This window comes from Bos taurus, chromosome 1 (genome assembly GCF_002263795.3).
Source record: "Bos taurus isolate L1 Dominette 01449 registration number 42190680 breed Hereford chromosome 1, ARS-UCD2.0, whole genome shotgun sequence".
In the NCBI taxonomy this organism is placed as follows: domain Eukaryota; kingdom Metazoa; phylum Chordata; class Mammalia; order Artiodactyla; family Bovidae; genus Bos; species Bos taurus.
In genome coordinates, this window is record NC_037328.1 from 122,062,559 (window position 1) to 122,080,491 (window position 17,933).

Below are 17,933 nucleotides of genomic sequence, written 5' to 3' on the forward strand. Positions count from 1 at the left end.
GTACAAAAAAGATCTTCACAACCCAGATAATCACGATGGTGTGATCACTCACCTAGAGCCAGACATCCTGGAATGAGGGCCTTAGAAAGCATCACTACGAACAAAGCTAGTGGAAGTGATGGAATTCCAGTTGAGCTACTTCAAATCCTGAAAGATGATGCTGTGAAAGTGCTGCACTCAATATGCCAACAAATTTGAAAAACTCAGCAGTGGCCACAGGACTGGAAAAGGTCAGTTTTCATTCCAATCCCAAAGAAAGGCAATGCCAAAGAATGCTCAAACTACTGCACGATTGCACTCATCTCACATGCTACTAAAGTAATGCTCAAAATTCTCCAAGCCAGGCTTCAGCAATATGTGAACCGTGAACTTCCTGATGTTCAAGCTGGTTTTAGAAAAGGCAGGGGAACCAGAGATCAAATTGCCAACATCCGCTGGATCATGGAAAAAGCAAGAGAGTTCCAGAAAAACATCTATTTCTGCTTTATTGACTATGCCAAAGCCTTTGACTGTGTGGATCACAATAAACTGTGGAAAATTCTGAAAGAGATGGGAATACCAGACCACCTGACCTGCCTCTTGAGAAATCTGTATGGAGGTCAGGAAGCAACAGTTAGAACTGGACATGGAACAACAGCCTGGTTCCAAATAGGAAAAGGAGCAAGTCAAGGCTGTCTATTGTCACCCTGCTTATTTAACTTATATGCAGAGTACATCATGAGAAACGCTGGAATGGAAGAAACACAAACTGGAATCAAGATTGCCAGGAGAAATATCAATAACCTCAGATATGCAGGTGACACCACCCTTATGGCAGAAAGTGAAGAGGAACTCAAAAGCCTCTTGTTGAAAGTGAAAGTGGAGAGTGAAAAAGTCGGCTTAAAGCTCTACATTCAGAAAACGAAGATCATGGCATCTAGTCCCATAACTTCATGGGAAATAGACGGGGAAACAGTGGAAACAGTGTCAGACTTTATTTTTGGGGGCTCCAAAATCACTGCAGATGGTGACTGCAGCCATGAAATTAAAAGACGCTTACTCCTTGGAAGGAAAGTTATGACCAACCTAGATAGCATATTCAAAAGCACAGAGGTTCGTCTAGTCAAGGATATGGTTTTTCCTGTGGTCATGTATGGATGTGAGAATTGGACTGTGAAGAAGGCTGAGTGCCAAAGAATTGGTGCTTTTGAACTGTGGTGTTGGAGAAGACTCTTGAGAGTCCCTTGGACTGCAAGGAGATCCACCCAGTCCATTCTGAAGGAGATCGGCCCTGGGATTTCTTTGGAAGGACTGATGCTAAAGCTGAAACTCCAGTACTTTGGCCACCTCATGCGAAGAGTTGATTCATTGGAAAAGACTGATGCTGGGAGGGAATGGGGGCAAGAGGAGAAGGGGACGACAGAGGATGAGATGACTGGATGGCATCACTGACTCGATGGACGTGAGTCTGAGTGAACTCTGGGAGTTGGTGATGGACAGGGAGGCCTGGCGTGCTGCGATTCATGGGGTCGCAAAGAGTCGGACACGACTGAGTGACTGAACTGAACTGTACTGAAGATAAACATTTCCGTAAGAGAAATACATTGGTTATCTCTAGATTTGAGAATAGTTAACTTCAGGTGAAATCAGGTGTCATTATGACAACACAGTATTTTAAGAGAAACCTCCTTTTAAATTTGTATAGAGAAGGAAAAAATATTGCTAGTTTGTTTCCTCTTGCTGCATAAGAGAGATAAAAATGTCTGACACTTGCAGGCTATTTCCTCCGTTTGGAGACCCCTGGCCTTCCTGCCTGTTACCCTCTCAATATCCAGTTTATATCTCTGGATCAGGAAGATCCCTGGAGAAGGGAATAGCTACCCACTCCAGTATTCTTTCCCTGTGAATTCCATGAACAGAGGATCCTAGCAGGCTACAGTCCATAGGTCACAAAGAGTTGGACATCACTTAGTAACTAACACTTTCACTTTCATATTCCCTTTATTCCCACTTTCTGAAAAATTTTTATAATAAATGGATATTTAATTTTATTAAAAGCATTTTCTGCCTCTATTGAGATGATGGTGTGAGTTTTATTTTTCAACTTATTAATGTGGTGTATCACACTTAACGAGCTGCAGATATTGAACAATCATTGCAAACTTGGGGTAAAATCCACATGTTTATGGTGTATGATCCTCTTAATGTATTGTTGCAATCAGTTTGCTAGTATTTTATTGATGATTTTGCATCTATATTCATCAGTGATACCTGTAATTTTGTGTGTGTGTGTGCGATATCTTTGGTATCAGGGTGATTGTGGCCTTTTAGAGTGGTTTCAAAAGTGTTCATTTCTCTGCAGTTTTTTTGAATTAATTTCAGAATTAGTTAAATTTTCTCTAAATGTTTGGTATAATTCACCTGTGAAGCCATCTGGTCTTGAATTTTGTTTGTTGGGAGTTTTTAAATTACTGATTCAATATTTTCTATTCCTTCTTGGTTCAGTCTGAGATTGTATCTTTCTCAGAATTTGTTCATTTCTCCTACAGTATCTGTTTTATTGGCATATAGTTACTTATACTAGTCTTTTCTAATCCTTTGTATTTCGGTGGTTTAGGCTGTAACTTCTTATTCATTTCTGATTTTACTGATTTGGGCCTTTTTTTTTTGATGAGTCTGGTTAAAGGCGTACCAATTTTATCTTTTTTAAGAACCAGCTTTTAGTTTCAGTGATTTTTTTCTGTTGCCCTTCAATCTCTTCTATTTCTGCTTTTATATTTATGATTCCTTTTCTTAAACTAACTTTGGGTTTTGTTTGTTATTCTTTCTCTAGTTGCTTTAGGCATAACGTTAGGTTGTTTATTTGAGATTTTTCTCATTTCCTTAGGTAAGATTTTAAAGTTATAAACTGGTCTTTCAGAAATACTTTTGTTGCATCCCATAGATTTGGATTGTTGTGTTTTCATTTATCGCTAGGTATTTTTTAAATTTCCTCTTTGATTTCTTCAATAATCCATTGAATGTTTAGTAGTATATCATTTAGCCTCCATGGGTTTGTCTTTTTTGCCCTTTTTTTTTTTTTTTTTCTTTTTCTCTTGTAGTTGATTTCTAGCCTCATATTGTTGTGGAAGGAAAAGATGCTTCATATGATTTCAATTTTCTTGAATTTATGAAGCCTTGCTTTGTGGCCCATCTTGTGATTTACCCCGGATAATGCTCCACGTGCACTTGAAAAGAATGTGTATTCTGCTGCTTTTGGCAGCAGAATGCTGAAATGCTCAATTAAATCTGTCTGGTCTAGTGTGTCATTTAAGGCCTCTGTTTTTTACTGATTTTTCTATCTGGATGATCTGTTCATTGATGTAAGTGGGATGCTAAAGTTCCCCAAATTATTATTTTGTAACTGTTCATTTCTCCTTTTATGTCTGTTAATATTTGCCTTATATATTGAGGTACTTCTATGTTGGGTGCATGCATATTTACAATATTTTCTTCTCGAATTGATCCCTTGATTATTATGTATCATCCTTCTTTGTCTCTTCTAACAGTGTTTAAAGTCTATTTTGTCTGATATAAGTATTGATTGCTATTTCAGAATTCTTTTGATTTCTATTTCTGTGGACTACTTTTTTCCATCCCCTCACTTTCAATCTGTATGTGTCTCTACATCTGAAAGGAGTCATTTTTAGGTAGAAAATGTATGAGTCCTCCTGGTTTTGTATCCATTCAGCCAGTCTAGGTTTTTTGTTGGAGCATTCAGTCCACTTACACTTAAGGTAATCATTGATGAATATGTTCATAATGACATTCTTTCAATTGTCTTGGATTTGTAGATCTTTTTCTTCATTTTCTCTTTTGTTCTCTTGTGCTTTGATGACTATCTTTAGTATTGTGTTTGGAGTTTCTTTTTCTTTTCTGAGTGTATATCTATTAAAGTTTATTGTTTTGCAGTTACCATAGTGTAACCCAGCATTTTAAATAGTTACCCAATAATTCTCAGGAAGGGATAATACATATTACCTTTTGTTGTTAAATATTTACTTTGCTTCCATTTTATTTTTTCTAAGTTGTGTAGTAGTGAATATTTAGTACAGAGAGCAATTTTTAAAATTTTAGAAATTTTTGTGTGATCATAGGAGTAAGATTATTAGGACGAAGATAATATTTCCATTTTCTTGCAAAAAAAAAAAAAAGGTGACTTCATTATCTTATGTGGACAATATATGAGAGTGCTCACTGTCTCCCCTAATTTAAGTGAAATATTTTTGCTTGGTTTCTATTAGCCAGATTGATGACTAATAAAGCCATTTTCATGACCTATAGGAAGGAAAACTGGAGAGGTGCAATTTTTTTAAAGTAACTCAAAACCTATCAGATCAGATCAAAACCCTATAGTTACAGGTTAATTTCTCTGAACTTCAAAAATGAAATGCTGTGCATGGAATTTTAGCATAAAAGGAACCCGAGAACAGCTACCGTCTCTTTTATTTTTCTATATGGGGAAACAAAACTCAACATTATGCAACTTATTGTATTTGAACATAATTTAGTATGCAGTTTATACAAATCATATCAGTGTTATTCATAATCATCATTTTATTTCATTCTTTAGTATTCAGTCCTTTTGAAACTAATAAAACATATGATGTCATGAATAATCAAGGACAAAGACTTTACTTTGCAGAAGAGAAAAGTAATTGTTTCATCAGACACCTCTGTGGACCTTCAAGGCCTTTTACCATGACAATTTATGATAATGTAGGATGTGATGTCATTACTCTGCATAAAGCTCTAAGATGGAGCTGTTGCTGGAGTAACTGCTGCCTACAAAAGGTCAGTAAATATTATTTCTACAATGTGATTCGAATGTATTTGAGTTCCTTCAAAAAAGCCTCAACACTGGGCAGTATGTTAAAATTAAGAATAGTCTGGGATGAAATATGTCAGAGAGAGAATTAAATAATATCTCATACTTTCAGAATAAGACCCATGTATAACATTGTAAATATTTTTCTGGCAATGAAAGTTAAAAGAAATTTAGATTTTTAGAAGTTTTCTATTGTAAAATATCATTGTGACTTTTTTCCGAACTTTAAACATCTTATTTTCTATTGGAGTATAGCCGATAAACAATGTTATGGTAGTTTAAGGTAAACAGTGAAGGGACTCAGCCATTTATGTACATGTATCTATTCTCCCCTAAACCTCTTTCCCATCCAGGCTAGCATATAACATTGAGCAGAATTTCATGTGCTATGCAATAGGCCCTTTTTGGTTACCCATTTAAAATATAGCAGTGTGCAAAACATCTATTTCTGCTTTATTGACTATGCAAAAGCCTTTGACTGCATGGATCACAATAAACTGTGGAAAATTCCGAAAGAGATAGGAATGCCAGACCACCTGACCTGCCTCTTGAGAAACCTATATGCAGGTCAGGAAGCAACAGTTAGAACTGGACATGGAACAACAGACTAGTTCCAAATAGGAAAAAGAGTACGTCAAGGCTGTATATTGTCACCCTGCTTATTTAACTTATATGCAGAGTACATCATGAGAAACGCTGTGGAAGAAACACAAGCTGGAATCAAGATTGCCGGGAGAAATATCAGTAACCTCAGATATGCAGATGACACCACTCTTATGGCAGAAAGTGAAGAGGAACTAAAAAGCCTCTTGATGAAAGTGAAAGTGGAGAGTGAAAAAGTTGGCTTAAAGCTCAACATTCAGACAACTAAGATCATGACATCTGGTCATATTTCCTTCATGGGAAATAGATGGGGAAACAGTGGAAGCAGTGTCAGACTTTATTTTTTTGGGCTCCAAAATCACTGCAGTTGGTGACTGCAGCCATGAAATTAAAAGACGCTTACTCCTTGGAAGGAAAGTTATGTCCAACCTAGATAGCATATTCAAAAGCAGAGACATTACTTTGCCAACAAAGGTCTGTCTAGTCAAGGCTATGATTTTTCCTGTGGTCATGTATGGATGTGAGAGTTGGACTGTGAAGAAGGCTGAGCGCCAAAGAATTGATGCTTTTGAACTGTGGTGTTGGAGAAGACTCTTGAGAGTCCCTTGGACTGCAAGGAGATCCAACCAGTCCATTCTGAAGGAGATCAGCCCTGGGATTTCTTTGGAAGGAATGATACTAAAGCTGAAACTCCAGTACTTTGGCCCCCTCATGTGAAGAGTTGACTCATTGGAAAAGACTCTGATGCTTGGAGGGATTGGGGACAGGAGGAGAAGGGGACAATAGAGGATGAGATGGCTGGATGGCATCACTGATTCAATGGATGTGAGTCTGAGTGAACTCCGGGAGTTGGTGATGGACAGGGAGGCCTGGCATGCTGCGATTCATGGGGTCGCAAAGAGTTGGACACGACTGAGCGACTGAACTGAACTGAACTGAATGTGTATATGTGGAGAAGGAAATGGCAAGCCACTCCAGTATTCTTGCCTAGAGAATTTCCTGGACAGAAGAGCCTGGTGGGCTGCTGTCCATAGGGTTGCACAGAGTTGGACATGACTGAAGCGATTTAGCATGCATGTATGCATTGGAGGAGGAAATGGCAACCCACTCCAGTATTCTTGCCTTGAAAATCCCAGGGACAGAGGAGCCTGGTGGGCTGCTGTCTGTGGGGTCGCACAGAGTCGGACACGACTGAAGCAACTTAATAGCAGCAGCAGCAGCAGTGTGTACATGATCTTCCCAAAATACTAACTATCCCTTCCCCCTGGCAACCATAAGTTGTTTTCTAAGTCTGTGAGTCTCTTTCTGTTTTGTAAGTTCATTTATATCATTTCTTTTTAGATTCCACATATAAGGAGTGTCATAAGATTTTTCTCTTTCTCTGTCTGACTTCACTCAATATGAAACTCTCTAGGACCATCCACTGCAAATGGCATTATTTCATTCTTTTTAATGCCTGAGCAATATTCCATTGTATATATGTACCACATCTTCTTTATCCATTCCTCTGTCTATGGGAATTTAGGTTGCTTCCATGTCTTGGCTATTGTAGAGTGCTACAATGAACACTGGGGTATATGTATCCTTTTGGATAATGTTTATCTCCAGATGTATGCCCAGGAGTGGAACTGAAAGGTCATAGGGTAGCTGTTTTTAGTTTGCTAAGGAACCTCTATACTACTCTCAATATTGCATTTCCCTGTGTGTATTTATTAGCTACTGAATATCTTTATATAGTGTTTAAATCTTTTGCCCTTCCTAAAACAAGCCAATTCATCTTACTGAGTTATAAGCATTCTTTAGATAGTCTGAATACAAGCCTTTTCTCAGATATGTGTATTGCCAATATTGTGCCCAGGATTATGGCTTGGCTTTTCATTTTATCATCCTTGGAAAAAAGGAGGGTTTCAATTTTGATAAAATCTAATTTATCATGTATATTCTTTTATGGTCCATGTCTTTAAGAACTTACCTAAAAAAAATTTGCCTATCACAAAATAGCAAAGACTTCCTTATATTTCTTCCAGAAATTATATATTTAGGTCTAGTTTCATTTGAAGTTAATTTTTTGTACCTGTGAGGGAAGAGCTGAGATTTTTTTTTTAATTTAATGTCCAGTTGTTTGAACACCATGTTTTGAAAAAAGACTACCCTTACCATAGAATTGTCTTTTATATCTTTGAAAATAAATTGTCGATATATGCGTGTACCTATTTCTGAAATCTGCTGTCTTCCACTGTTCCACTGATTTGTTGTTGTTGTTGTTGTTTAGTTACTAAGTTGTGTTCAATTCTTTGTGACCCCATGGACTGCAGCGTGCCAGGCTTCCTTGTCCTTCACTATCTCCCAGGGTTTACTGGTGGCTCAGATGGTAAAGCATCTGCCTACAACACAGAAGACCCAGGTTCAACACCTGGATTGGGAAGATCTCCTGGAGAAGGAAGTGGCAACCCACTCCAGTACTCTTGCCCGGAAAATCCCATGGACAGAGAAGCCTAGTAGGCTACAGTCCATGGGTTTGCAAAGAGTCGGACAAGACTGAGCAACTTCACTTTCACTTATACATATAGGTATATATAGATATGTACCCTTATGCCAATACTACATTGTACTGAGTACCTAGCTTTAAAGTCTTAACACTAGCGAGTATGAGCATTCTAATTTTGGTTTGCTTTTTTTTAAATTGTTTGATTGTTAAGTACTTTTATTTTCATATAAGTTTCAAAAGAATATTTTATTATTTTATATTACTTGAAACTTCATGCCAAGATAGTGATTTGGATGGCATTGAATTTATTTGTTAGTTTTGGGAAATAGTGGTTTATTTAGCTCTCCAGGTGGGCTCAATGGTAAAGAATGAAGGAGGTACAGGAGGCACGGCTTCAATCCCTGGGTCAGTGCAACCCACTCCAGTATTCTTGCCTGGAACATTCCATGGACAGAAGAGCCTGGAGGGGTACAGTCCATAGGGTCACAAAGAGTTGGACAAAACTGAGCCACTGAGCATGACTTCTTTTACTTATTTATTTATTTTTATTTTTGGTTGTGCTGGATCTTAGTTGCTGTGTGTGGGCTTTCTCTAGTTGCGTAGAGCAAGGGCTGCTCTTTAGTTGTGGTGCATGGGCATCTGACTGCAGTGGCTTCTCTTGTTGCATAGCACAGGCTCTGGACTCATGGGTTTCAGTAGTTGCAGCATGCGGGCTCTGTAGTTGTGGCACACGGGCTTAGTTGCTCCACAGCATGTGGAATCTTCCTGGATGAGAGACTGAACCAGTCTCCCCTACATCGGCAGGCAGATTCTTATCCACCATGCCAACAGGGAAGTTCAGGAAGTGATTTTTTTACTAATACAATATCTTTGCTTCATGACTATGGTATATTTCTCCTTAGATTTAGGTCTTCTTTAATAACTCCTGGTAGTTATTTTCAGTGCATAGTCTTATAAATATCCTATTAGGGCTAAATGAAAGTATTTCATGTTTTTAGATACAATTAAGTGAAAGTGAAAGTCGCTCAGTCGTGTCCGACTCTTTGCGAGCCCATGGACAATAAAGCCAATGGAATTCTCCAGGACAGAACACTGGAGTGGGTAGCCTTTCCCTTCTCCAGGAGATATTCCCAACCTAGGGATCGAACCCAGGTCTCCCACACTGCAGGCAGATTCTTTACCAGCTGAGCTACAAGGAAGTGAAGTGAAGTCACTCAGTCATGTCCGACTCTTTGCGACCCCATGGACTGTAGCCTACCAGGCTCCTCCGTCCACGGGTTTCTCCAGGCAAGAGTATTGGAGTGGGTTGCCATTTCCTTCTCCAGGAGATCTCCCCGACCCAGGGATTGAACCTGGGTCTCCCGCATTCCAGGCAGATGCTTTAACCGCTGAACCACCAGGGAGGTTCGAGCTACAAGGAAGATACAATTAAAAATATATTCAAATTAAATATTTCATCTGTGTTGCTCACATATAGAAAAACAATTGAGCCTTGATTATTGATCCCTTACCCTTTGACAGCCAAAAATCACTTATGAATTCTATCAGGAATTTATATATTCCTTAAGGTTTTCTCCAACTACATAATAAGAAAATAAAGTTTTACTTCTGCTTTTCTTATCTGCATGCTTTTTACTTATATGTGTATATATATAAGTGTCACATTTAATTATTGTCAACTTTCTAGATCAGAATACTAATATTGAACATATGTAAGAATGGATAGTCTTGCCTTTTGTACCGATTTTTAAGATCTAATCTTTATCATTAAGAATGACATTCTTCTGTAGTTTTTTTACATATAAAAAACTTTGTTTCATATATTTTCTTAGGTTGAAGAAGCTCCCATTTATTCCTAGTTTTATGAGTTTATATCATAAATAAATTTTGTATTTTGTCAAATATTTTTCCATATCTACTCATTTGATTACATGACTTTTCTCTTTTAATCTGTGACTATGTAAACTGCATCAAATGATCTTTTTAAATGTTAAATCAACTTGACATTCTTGAGGTAAATTCCACTTGTACACATTTGTTATTCTTTTTATATATTTCTGGATTCACTTTGCTAATAGTTTGTGTTTATGTATATGATGTATATATCTGTATTATTCCTTTAAGTTTTTGTGTGGCTTCTGAATCAGGATAATGTGGGTTTCATAAGGAAAGTTGGAACTATTCCTTATTCTTTTCTGAAAGAGCTTGTGTAGGATTTGTATTATTATCTTATTTAAATATTTTATTATATTCTTTCAGTTCAGTTCAGTTGCTCAGTCGTGTCCGACTCTTTGCAACACCATGAACCGCAGCACACCAGGCCCCCCTGTCCATCACCAACTCCCGGAGTTCACTGAGACTCACGTCCATCGAGTCAGTGATGCCATCCAACCATCTCATCCTCTGTTGTCCCCTTCTCCTCCTGCCCTCAATCTTTCCCAGCATCAGAGTCTTTTCCAGTGAGTCAGCTCTTCACAGCAGGTGGCCAAAGTATTGGAGTTTCAGCTTCAACATCAGTCCTTCCAATGATCTCCTTTACACACAGGACTGATCTCCTTTAGGATGGACTGGTTGGATCTTCTTGCAGTCCAAGGGACTCTCAAGAGTCTTCTCCAACACCACAGTTCAAAAGCATCAATTCTTCGGTGCTCAGCTTTCTTCACAGTCCAACTCTCACATCCATACATGATCACTGGAAAAATCATAGCCTTGACTAGACGGACCTTTGTTGGCAAAATAATGTCTCTGTTTTTTAATATGCTGTCTAGGTTGGTCATAACTTTCCTTCCAAGAAGTAAGTGTCTTTTAATTTCATGGCTGCAATCACCATCTGCAGTGATTTTGGAGCCCAGAAAAATAAAGTCAGCCACTGTTTCCCCTGTTTCCCCATCAATTTGCCATGAAGTGATGGGACCGGATGCCATGATCTTCATTTTCTGAATGTTGAGCTTTAAGCCAACTTTTTCACTCTTCTCTTTTAACTTCATCAAGAGGCTCTTTAGTTCTTCTCCACTTTCTGCCATAAGGGTCTTTAGTGAAGCTATCTCAGTCTGTAATAGTGGGTGTGTGAAGGATTTTAAACTTATATTCAAAACTTGTTTAATATATAGAGAGATAATCAGGTTTTCTTTTTCTTCTTAAGTCCATTTTTGTAATTTGTTTCTTTCAAAGGATTTGTCTATAGAAGCTGTTGAATTTTAATTGGCATAAAGTTGTTAATATATTCTTTACTTTCAAGTTTGCAGATTATGTATTAATAGCTCCCTTTTCATTTGAAACAGCAGTAATTTGTGTTTCTTTCTTTTTTCATGTTTAGCTTAAGGAACTTTACTTTTGGTTTAGTTTTCTCTTTTTTGGTCCATTTCCTGTTTGATTCTTTTCCTCTAATCTTTTATTTCTTTGACAATTTCTCCTACCTTCTTAAAATAGGAACTTTTATTAAAAAGTATTCACAACCTCATACAGCACTTACTGGGGCCAGACCTCAAATAAGAAGCCACAAAAAAATCAAGGAACTCTCAACCACTGCCATTCCCTTTTTCCAGATGTTGAGTCATGTCCAGATTTATCTTCAGAATCATTTTAAGAGATTCTAATAGGAGGGTAGAATTCTAGGAATTTCCCTTCTGTTTGATTGTGTAATGTTAGGAATATGGTTTCTTGGTTCTTTTTGAGATTTACCTTCTCTTTACACCTCTTCCACCTTTACCTGAACTTCTCTTTCTTTAACCTAGATCTTCCTGTCTTATGCAGTTTTTATTCTACTCTCTGTTATGAAAGGGAATCTTGGATGGATGACATTGTAAAAAGTTCTTATGCCTAGACATCAGCCCCAGTGAGTCCTCCCATAGTCTTCTTGTACTGCCAATGGAGGCAGTAGGGGCTGTACTGTCGCATCCCATTTTCAGTTATGTTTCTCAGACTGGTCCTTTGATTTTTTTTTTTTTTCTTATTGATTCTTGCCAAATGAAACACCTCCCATGACAACAGTTATCCAGATATGTTTGTAAAGTGCTTCTCCCTCTGTTTATACTATTTTCTTTTTTTTTAAAATTTATTTATTTTAATTGCAGTCTACTTATCTTCTGAGGGGGATCTGTTTCTCTTTGTTATGAATACTGGTTAGTGGTATCTGGATTCTTTGGATCTCAGAAGTTATCTTGCTACTGTCACTTGTTTTACTATGCTGCTGCTAAGTCGCTTCAGTCGTGTCAGACTCTGTGCGACCCCATGGACTGCAGTCTACCAGGCTTCTCTGTCCATGGGATTCTCCAGGCAAGAAGACTGGAGTGGGTTTCCATTTCCTTCTCCAATGCATGAAAGTGGAAAGTGAAAGTGAAGTCACTCAGTCATGTCTGACTCTTAGCGACCCCATGGACTGCAGCCTACCAGGCTCCTCCATCCATAGGATTTTCTGGGCAACAGTACTGGAGTGGGGTGCCATTGCCTTCTCCCATAGATATATGTTTTACTATATCTACTTGTATTTTGAGATGTGAGGCCATAATTTTTCCATCTACTTTGATAAAGAACTTCACGGTGGTTTTGTTTGGTTTAGCAATCATACTTACTGTGTCCTTTCTATGAGAATTTTGAGAAGATTCACACACTACATGACCACTACCACCATCTTCACTTAAGGTCTTCATTTATTTTTTGAAAGAATAATAAAAACATATGTATATATAAAAAGGAGGAAGTTAAAGAGGAAAGAAGAAAGAGAGAAGGTGGGAGAAAGAAAGAAATAAAGTTAGCAGAAGTATATTCAGAAAAAATAATGCCTATCAAACTCTCAGTTACCATGTCTGCTTTATTCTTTTCAGAAGCAGCTGCTATTATGAGTTAAAGAATTATTCTGTGAATATTTGTAGAATAGATGCATCAGTTCAGTTCATTTCAGTCGCCCAGTCTGTCCAACTCTTTGCGACCCCATGAATCACAGCTCTCCAGGCCTGCCTGTCCATCACCAACTGCCAGAGTTCCCTCAAACTCATATACATCGAGTCAGTGATGCCATCCAGCCATCTCATCTTCTGTCGTCCCCTTCTCCTCCTGCCCACAATCCCTCCCAGCATCACAGTCTTTCCCAATGAGTCAACTCTTCGAATCAGGTGGCCAAAGTATTGCAGTTTCAGCTTCAGCATCAGTCCTTCCAATGAACACCCAGGACTGACTCCTTTAGGATGAACTGGTTGGATCTCCTTGAAGTCCAAGGGACTCTCAAGAGTCTTCTCCACACCACAGTTCAAAAGCATCAGTTCTTCAGTGCTTGGCTTTCTTTATAGTCCAACTCTCACATCCCCATACATGACCACTGGAAAAACCATAGCCTTGACTAGACGGACCTTTGTTGGCAAAGTAACGTCTCTGCTTTTCAATATGCTATCTAGGTTGGACATAACTTTCCTTCCAAGAAGTAAGCGTCTTTTAATTTCATGGCTGCAGTCACCAACTGCAGTGATTTTGGAGCCCCCAAAAATAAAGTCTGACACTGTTTCCACTGTTTCCCCATCTATTTCCCATGAAGTGATGGGACCAGATGCCATGATCTTCATTTTATGAATGTTGAGTTTGAGCCAACTTTTTCACTCTCCACTTTCACTTTCATCAAGAAGCTTTTTAGTTCCTCTTCACTTTCTGCCATAAGATGGTGTCATCTGCGTATCTGAGGTTATTGATAATTCTCCCAGCAATCTTGATTCCAGCTTGTGCTTCTTCCAGCCCAGCATTTCTCATGATGTATTCTGCATATAAGTTAAATAAGCAGGGTGACAATATACAGCCTTGACATACTCCTTCTCCTATTTGGAACCAGTCTGTTGTTCCATGTCCAGTTCTAACTGTTGCTTCCTGACCTGCATATAGGTTTCTCAAGAGGCAGATCAGGTGGTCTGATATTACCATCTCTTTCAGAATTTTCCACAGTTTATTGTGATCCACACAGTCAAAGGCTTTGGCATAGATAATAAAGCAGAAACAGATGTTTTTCTGGAACTCTCTTGCTTTTTCCATGATCCAGCGGATGTTGGCAATTTGATCCCTGGTTCCTCTGCCTTTTCTAAAACCAGCTTGAACATCTGGAAGTTCACAGTTCACATATTGCTGAAGCCTGGCTTGGAGAATTTTGGGCATTTCTTTACTAGCATGTGAGATGAGTGGAATTGAGTGGTAGAAAGAATCTTTGAGCATTCTTTGGCATTGCCTTTCTTTGGGATTGGAATGAAAACTGACCTTTTCCAGTCCTGTGGCCACTGCTGAGTTTTCCAAATTTGCTGGCATATTGAGTGCAGCACTTTCAAAGCATCCTCTTTCAAGATTTGAAATAGCTCAACTGGAATTCCATCAACTCCACTAGTTTTGTTTGTAGTGATGCTTTCTAAGGCCCACATTCTGGGATGTCTGGCTCTAGGTGAATGATCACACCATTGTGATTATCTTGGCTGTGAAGCTCTTTTTTGTACAGTTCTTCTGTCTATTCTTGCCACCTCTTCTTGATATCTTCTGCTTCTGTTAGGTCCGTACCATTTCTGTCCTTTATTGAGCCCATCTTTGCATGAAATGTACTTATGCTTATATATCTATATATCTATATCTCTCTATATATATACTCACATATATATGTGTGTGTCTATTTGAGGTGTGTTTGTAACACGGTAGATATTTTTCTACAATTTTTTTCACTTGAAGATTATATCGGTATGTATAGAACTTCCTCAATCTCATAAATGGTTTCATAATAAGCCATTTTATGGATGATATGCCATGATTTATTCAACTAGTTTCTGTTGATTTAATGAACTGAATTTTAAATCACAATGAGCATAAAGAACTTCAATGAAGTCATATTTGTATTGTCATAAAAGTACAAAAGTTCTTGGCATATTGGATAATAAACAGTTTTGGTGTGATTTGCGCTTTTAAGGCATATCTAATAGACATAAAATTTTAAAAAGTGATCCTCACAAGCACCAACTATTATTATTATCCCTCTTTTGGAAGTGGAAAATTAATTTCAGAGAGGTGAGTGATCTGTCCATATTTCCTGTGGTTAGTGAGCAGCAGCATCAGATCTCAATTCAGGGATTTCAACATCCAAATTCTTCTTTTTCACTTCCATGCATGCGGGCTAAATTGCTTCAGTCGTGTCCAACTCCTTGCAACCCTATGGACCCTAGCTCATGAGGTTCCTCTGTCCATGGGATTCTCCAGGCAAGAATACTGGAGTGGATTGCCATGCCCTCCTCCAGGGGATCTTCCTGACCCAGGGATTGAACCTGCATCTCTTGCATCTCCTGCATTGGCAGTCGGGTTCTTTACCATACCACCACCTAGAAAGCCCTTTCACTTCTGCATCAGTTCCCAAATATAGGGCATGCCTAAAACTCAAGAGTTTTGTTCACATATACAAAAACTTAAGTAAAAAGTGGCATATAAGTAAATACAGTCTTATTTACAAATCAAATATATCTAATTTGATTAATACTATATGTTTTTTAATATTTTGTAGCTAAAAGTTGAGGCTCCTCCTGGAGAAATAATTGGATATGTTTATCAATACTATCACCCATTTTTGCCAATGTTTAAAATAACAAATGAAAATAAGGAGAATTTAATGAAAATCAGAGGGCCATGTGTGGTTTCTAGCTGTCTCAAAGATCTAAATTTTAATGTGAGTAATTTATTATGTTTTAGGATATCATGCTCAAATTAGTTAATAATTTGATACTTTTCTAATGCAGATAGTTAATTACTGTGATTAAAACAAAATTAAAACGTTACAATTATTACTATACCTACTTGCCTAATTTTTAAATTGAATTTCTAATTCATAATTTCTTTGCTTAATTAAGCCCTACAGTTTGTGAAGCTTATAAGGCATCTTTTAATCTATATTTTAAGTGTTTAACTATCAAACAAGAAGCTTTGAAAATATTGAAAGATGAAATTAACTTTATTTCAATAGATTGTGACATAATCCAGCATTAGTTATAAATAATATATTAAAGCTAATTTTTATAAAATTCTGAAATTGCTATGATACAATTTTGTTAATGTTTTATGTGCTTACTGATTTACTTCTCAGAAAATGGCCAACATTCAGATAATAATTTAGGAAGTAAACTACTAAATACAGTTAATAAAACTAACCCACTACAGTTGTTTAAATCTGTAGATTCCTAAGCAACAGAGAATATTATCTTGGTATGATAAGATATTCTATTTGAAAAAAGTACTGCTTGTCAGCCTTTTATCAAGGATATTTTTGCTTGTTTTAATATCTGAAATGTATAATCAGAAATTTGGACACAACCTAGTTAAAATACTACCTGAGTTTTTTTCTCCTCTAGAATTATGTCAATTCACTTTAGTGATGCTAATTCTGATTGGCACTTGCATGCACTGATTAAAGAAGGCATACTTAAAAATTAATTATAATAATAATGCTTCATTTGAAAATTTAATAAAATGAGCATACAGAACTCTTATTTTTCTATTTCAAGTTGAAAACCAGTGGAACAGGGTGTTCTGTGCTTAAAACTCTGGGAGGTAAAGCTACCTTGCCTCATTTTTTAATAATACCAGTGTTTTATCTCACATTATGGTACAGTAAATTCTACTTTATTCTACTGTCTTAAGAACTTTCTCTAAGGTATTTAATATACTTCCTATTCCTTCTAAATTTGAAACAAAGCCATTTTATAGTTGGCACTTGTAGGTAACCTCCAAGAGTAAGGAAGAAGAAAGGGAGGTAACGATTCTGTGAGAAAGTCATCTTGTGCACAAATGTGGGCAAATCTTTTAATACTTTTGGTTATGAAAAAGAGGAGACATGTAAAGCAGCAGCTGGTTATAGAGCAGGACTAGGGTGTGGCAAATAAGATGTTTATCTCAGGTGAAAAATTACAATTGGTACCAAAAACCTGGTAATTAAGATAAATGATATTTGAAAATATTTTTAACATCAAAATTAATGCAAAAATCTATTATAAACAAATACCAAAACTTTAGATAAGACAGAAACTAACTCTGCATCTATATGACCTGTCTTCATAAACACTATTACCATAAACCTGTTCCTGACTAGGTCAGGGCACAGAGTGGTCAGGGAGGTATATTTACCAAAGGTGTTTCCTTAGTACGCTTTGATTTTAAAGGAAAGAAGCCAAATTGGAGGAAAAATGTGGAGAAACAACATAAACTGAATACTTGATGAACTTTTTCTCTTACTTGGTATGGAAGGGAATGTAGGGAACTGGTTTTGAACAGGCATAGAAATGGCCCATTCATCACACTAGAAAGGAAGCAGGGAGTGTTGGTACAGATAGAATAACTTTCTAGGCTGGTATCTGCGAGTTTAGTAAGTTCCTGTCCAGTTGCTCCTATTTTCTCCTCAATGGAAACGATAAGCTATTTTGCTGAGGGTAATAGGGAAAGATGTGTTCAGAGTTCTGGAAAAACTGGATGTTTGACATAATCATGTAAAACTCTTCCATATTTCTATTCCCCAACTTCCTTAGCTTACAAGGCTAGGCAGACCGAGTCCTCCATGCTTCTCTTTTCTTACTCATTTTCTACCACTATCTCCTTCACTCATTTTGCTCCAGCCATGTTCCTTCCTAAATCAGAGCCTTTTAACATATAGCTGACCCTCTCTAGGAGGCTCTCACTTTCCCTATTCCTCTGTCACTAGTTCATACCAATCCTCCAAATCTCAGCTCAAATGATGCTTTGCCTAAGAGGTTTTCTCTAAAACCATCCCTCCAGTTCTTTCTGTCTGCCTATTATCTCCCTATTATACTCCATCATATCACACTTCCTTTCCCTTCTGGCATTCATTACAAAATAAGCAGTGGAATTTATCACAGATGTATTGTTTTATATTTACATGAGTATCTCTTATGTTGAGAAATAACATTAGTTGGTACGAGATGTTGTACTCTAGGGAGTCTAAATGAGTAAAGAAAAAAAGGGCATGAGGAAATTACAGAGGGATTC

At 37.4% G+C, this 17,933-nt stretch overlaps 1 protein-coding gene across 5 annotated transcripts in view; it reads left to right on the forward strand.

Moving 5' to 3' along the window:
- Window positions 1-17,933, forward strand: part of PLSCR1 (phospholipid scramblase 1) — a 70,913-nt gene that overhangs the window by 40,675 nt on the left and 12,305 nt on the right. For all 5 annotated transcript variants that reach the window (XM_024990963.2, XM_059885825.1, XM_024991283.2 and 2 more), the window contains 2 exons: window positions 4,592-4,812; window positions 15,445-15,606. In XM_024990963.2, the coding sequence (XP_024846731.1) occupies window positions 4,592-4,812; window positions 15,445-15,606 (383 nt within the window). The remainder of the gene's footprint in view (window positions 1-4,591; window positions 4,813-15,444; window positions 15,607-17,933) is intronic.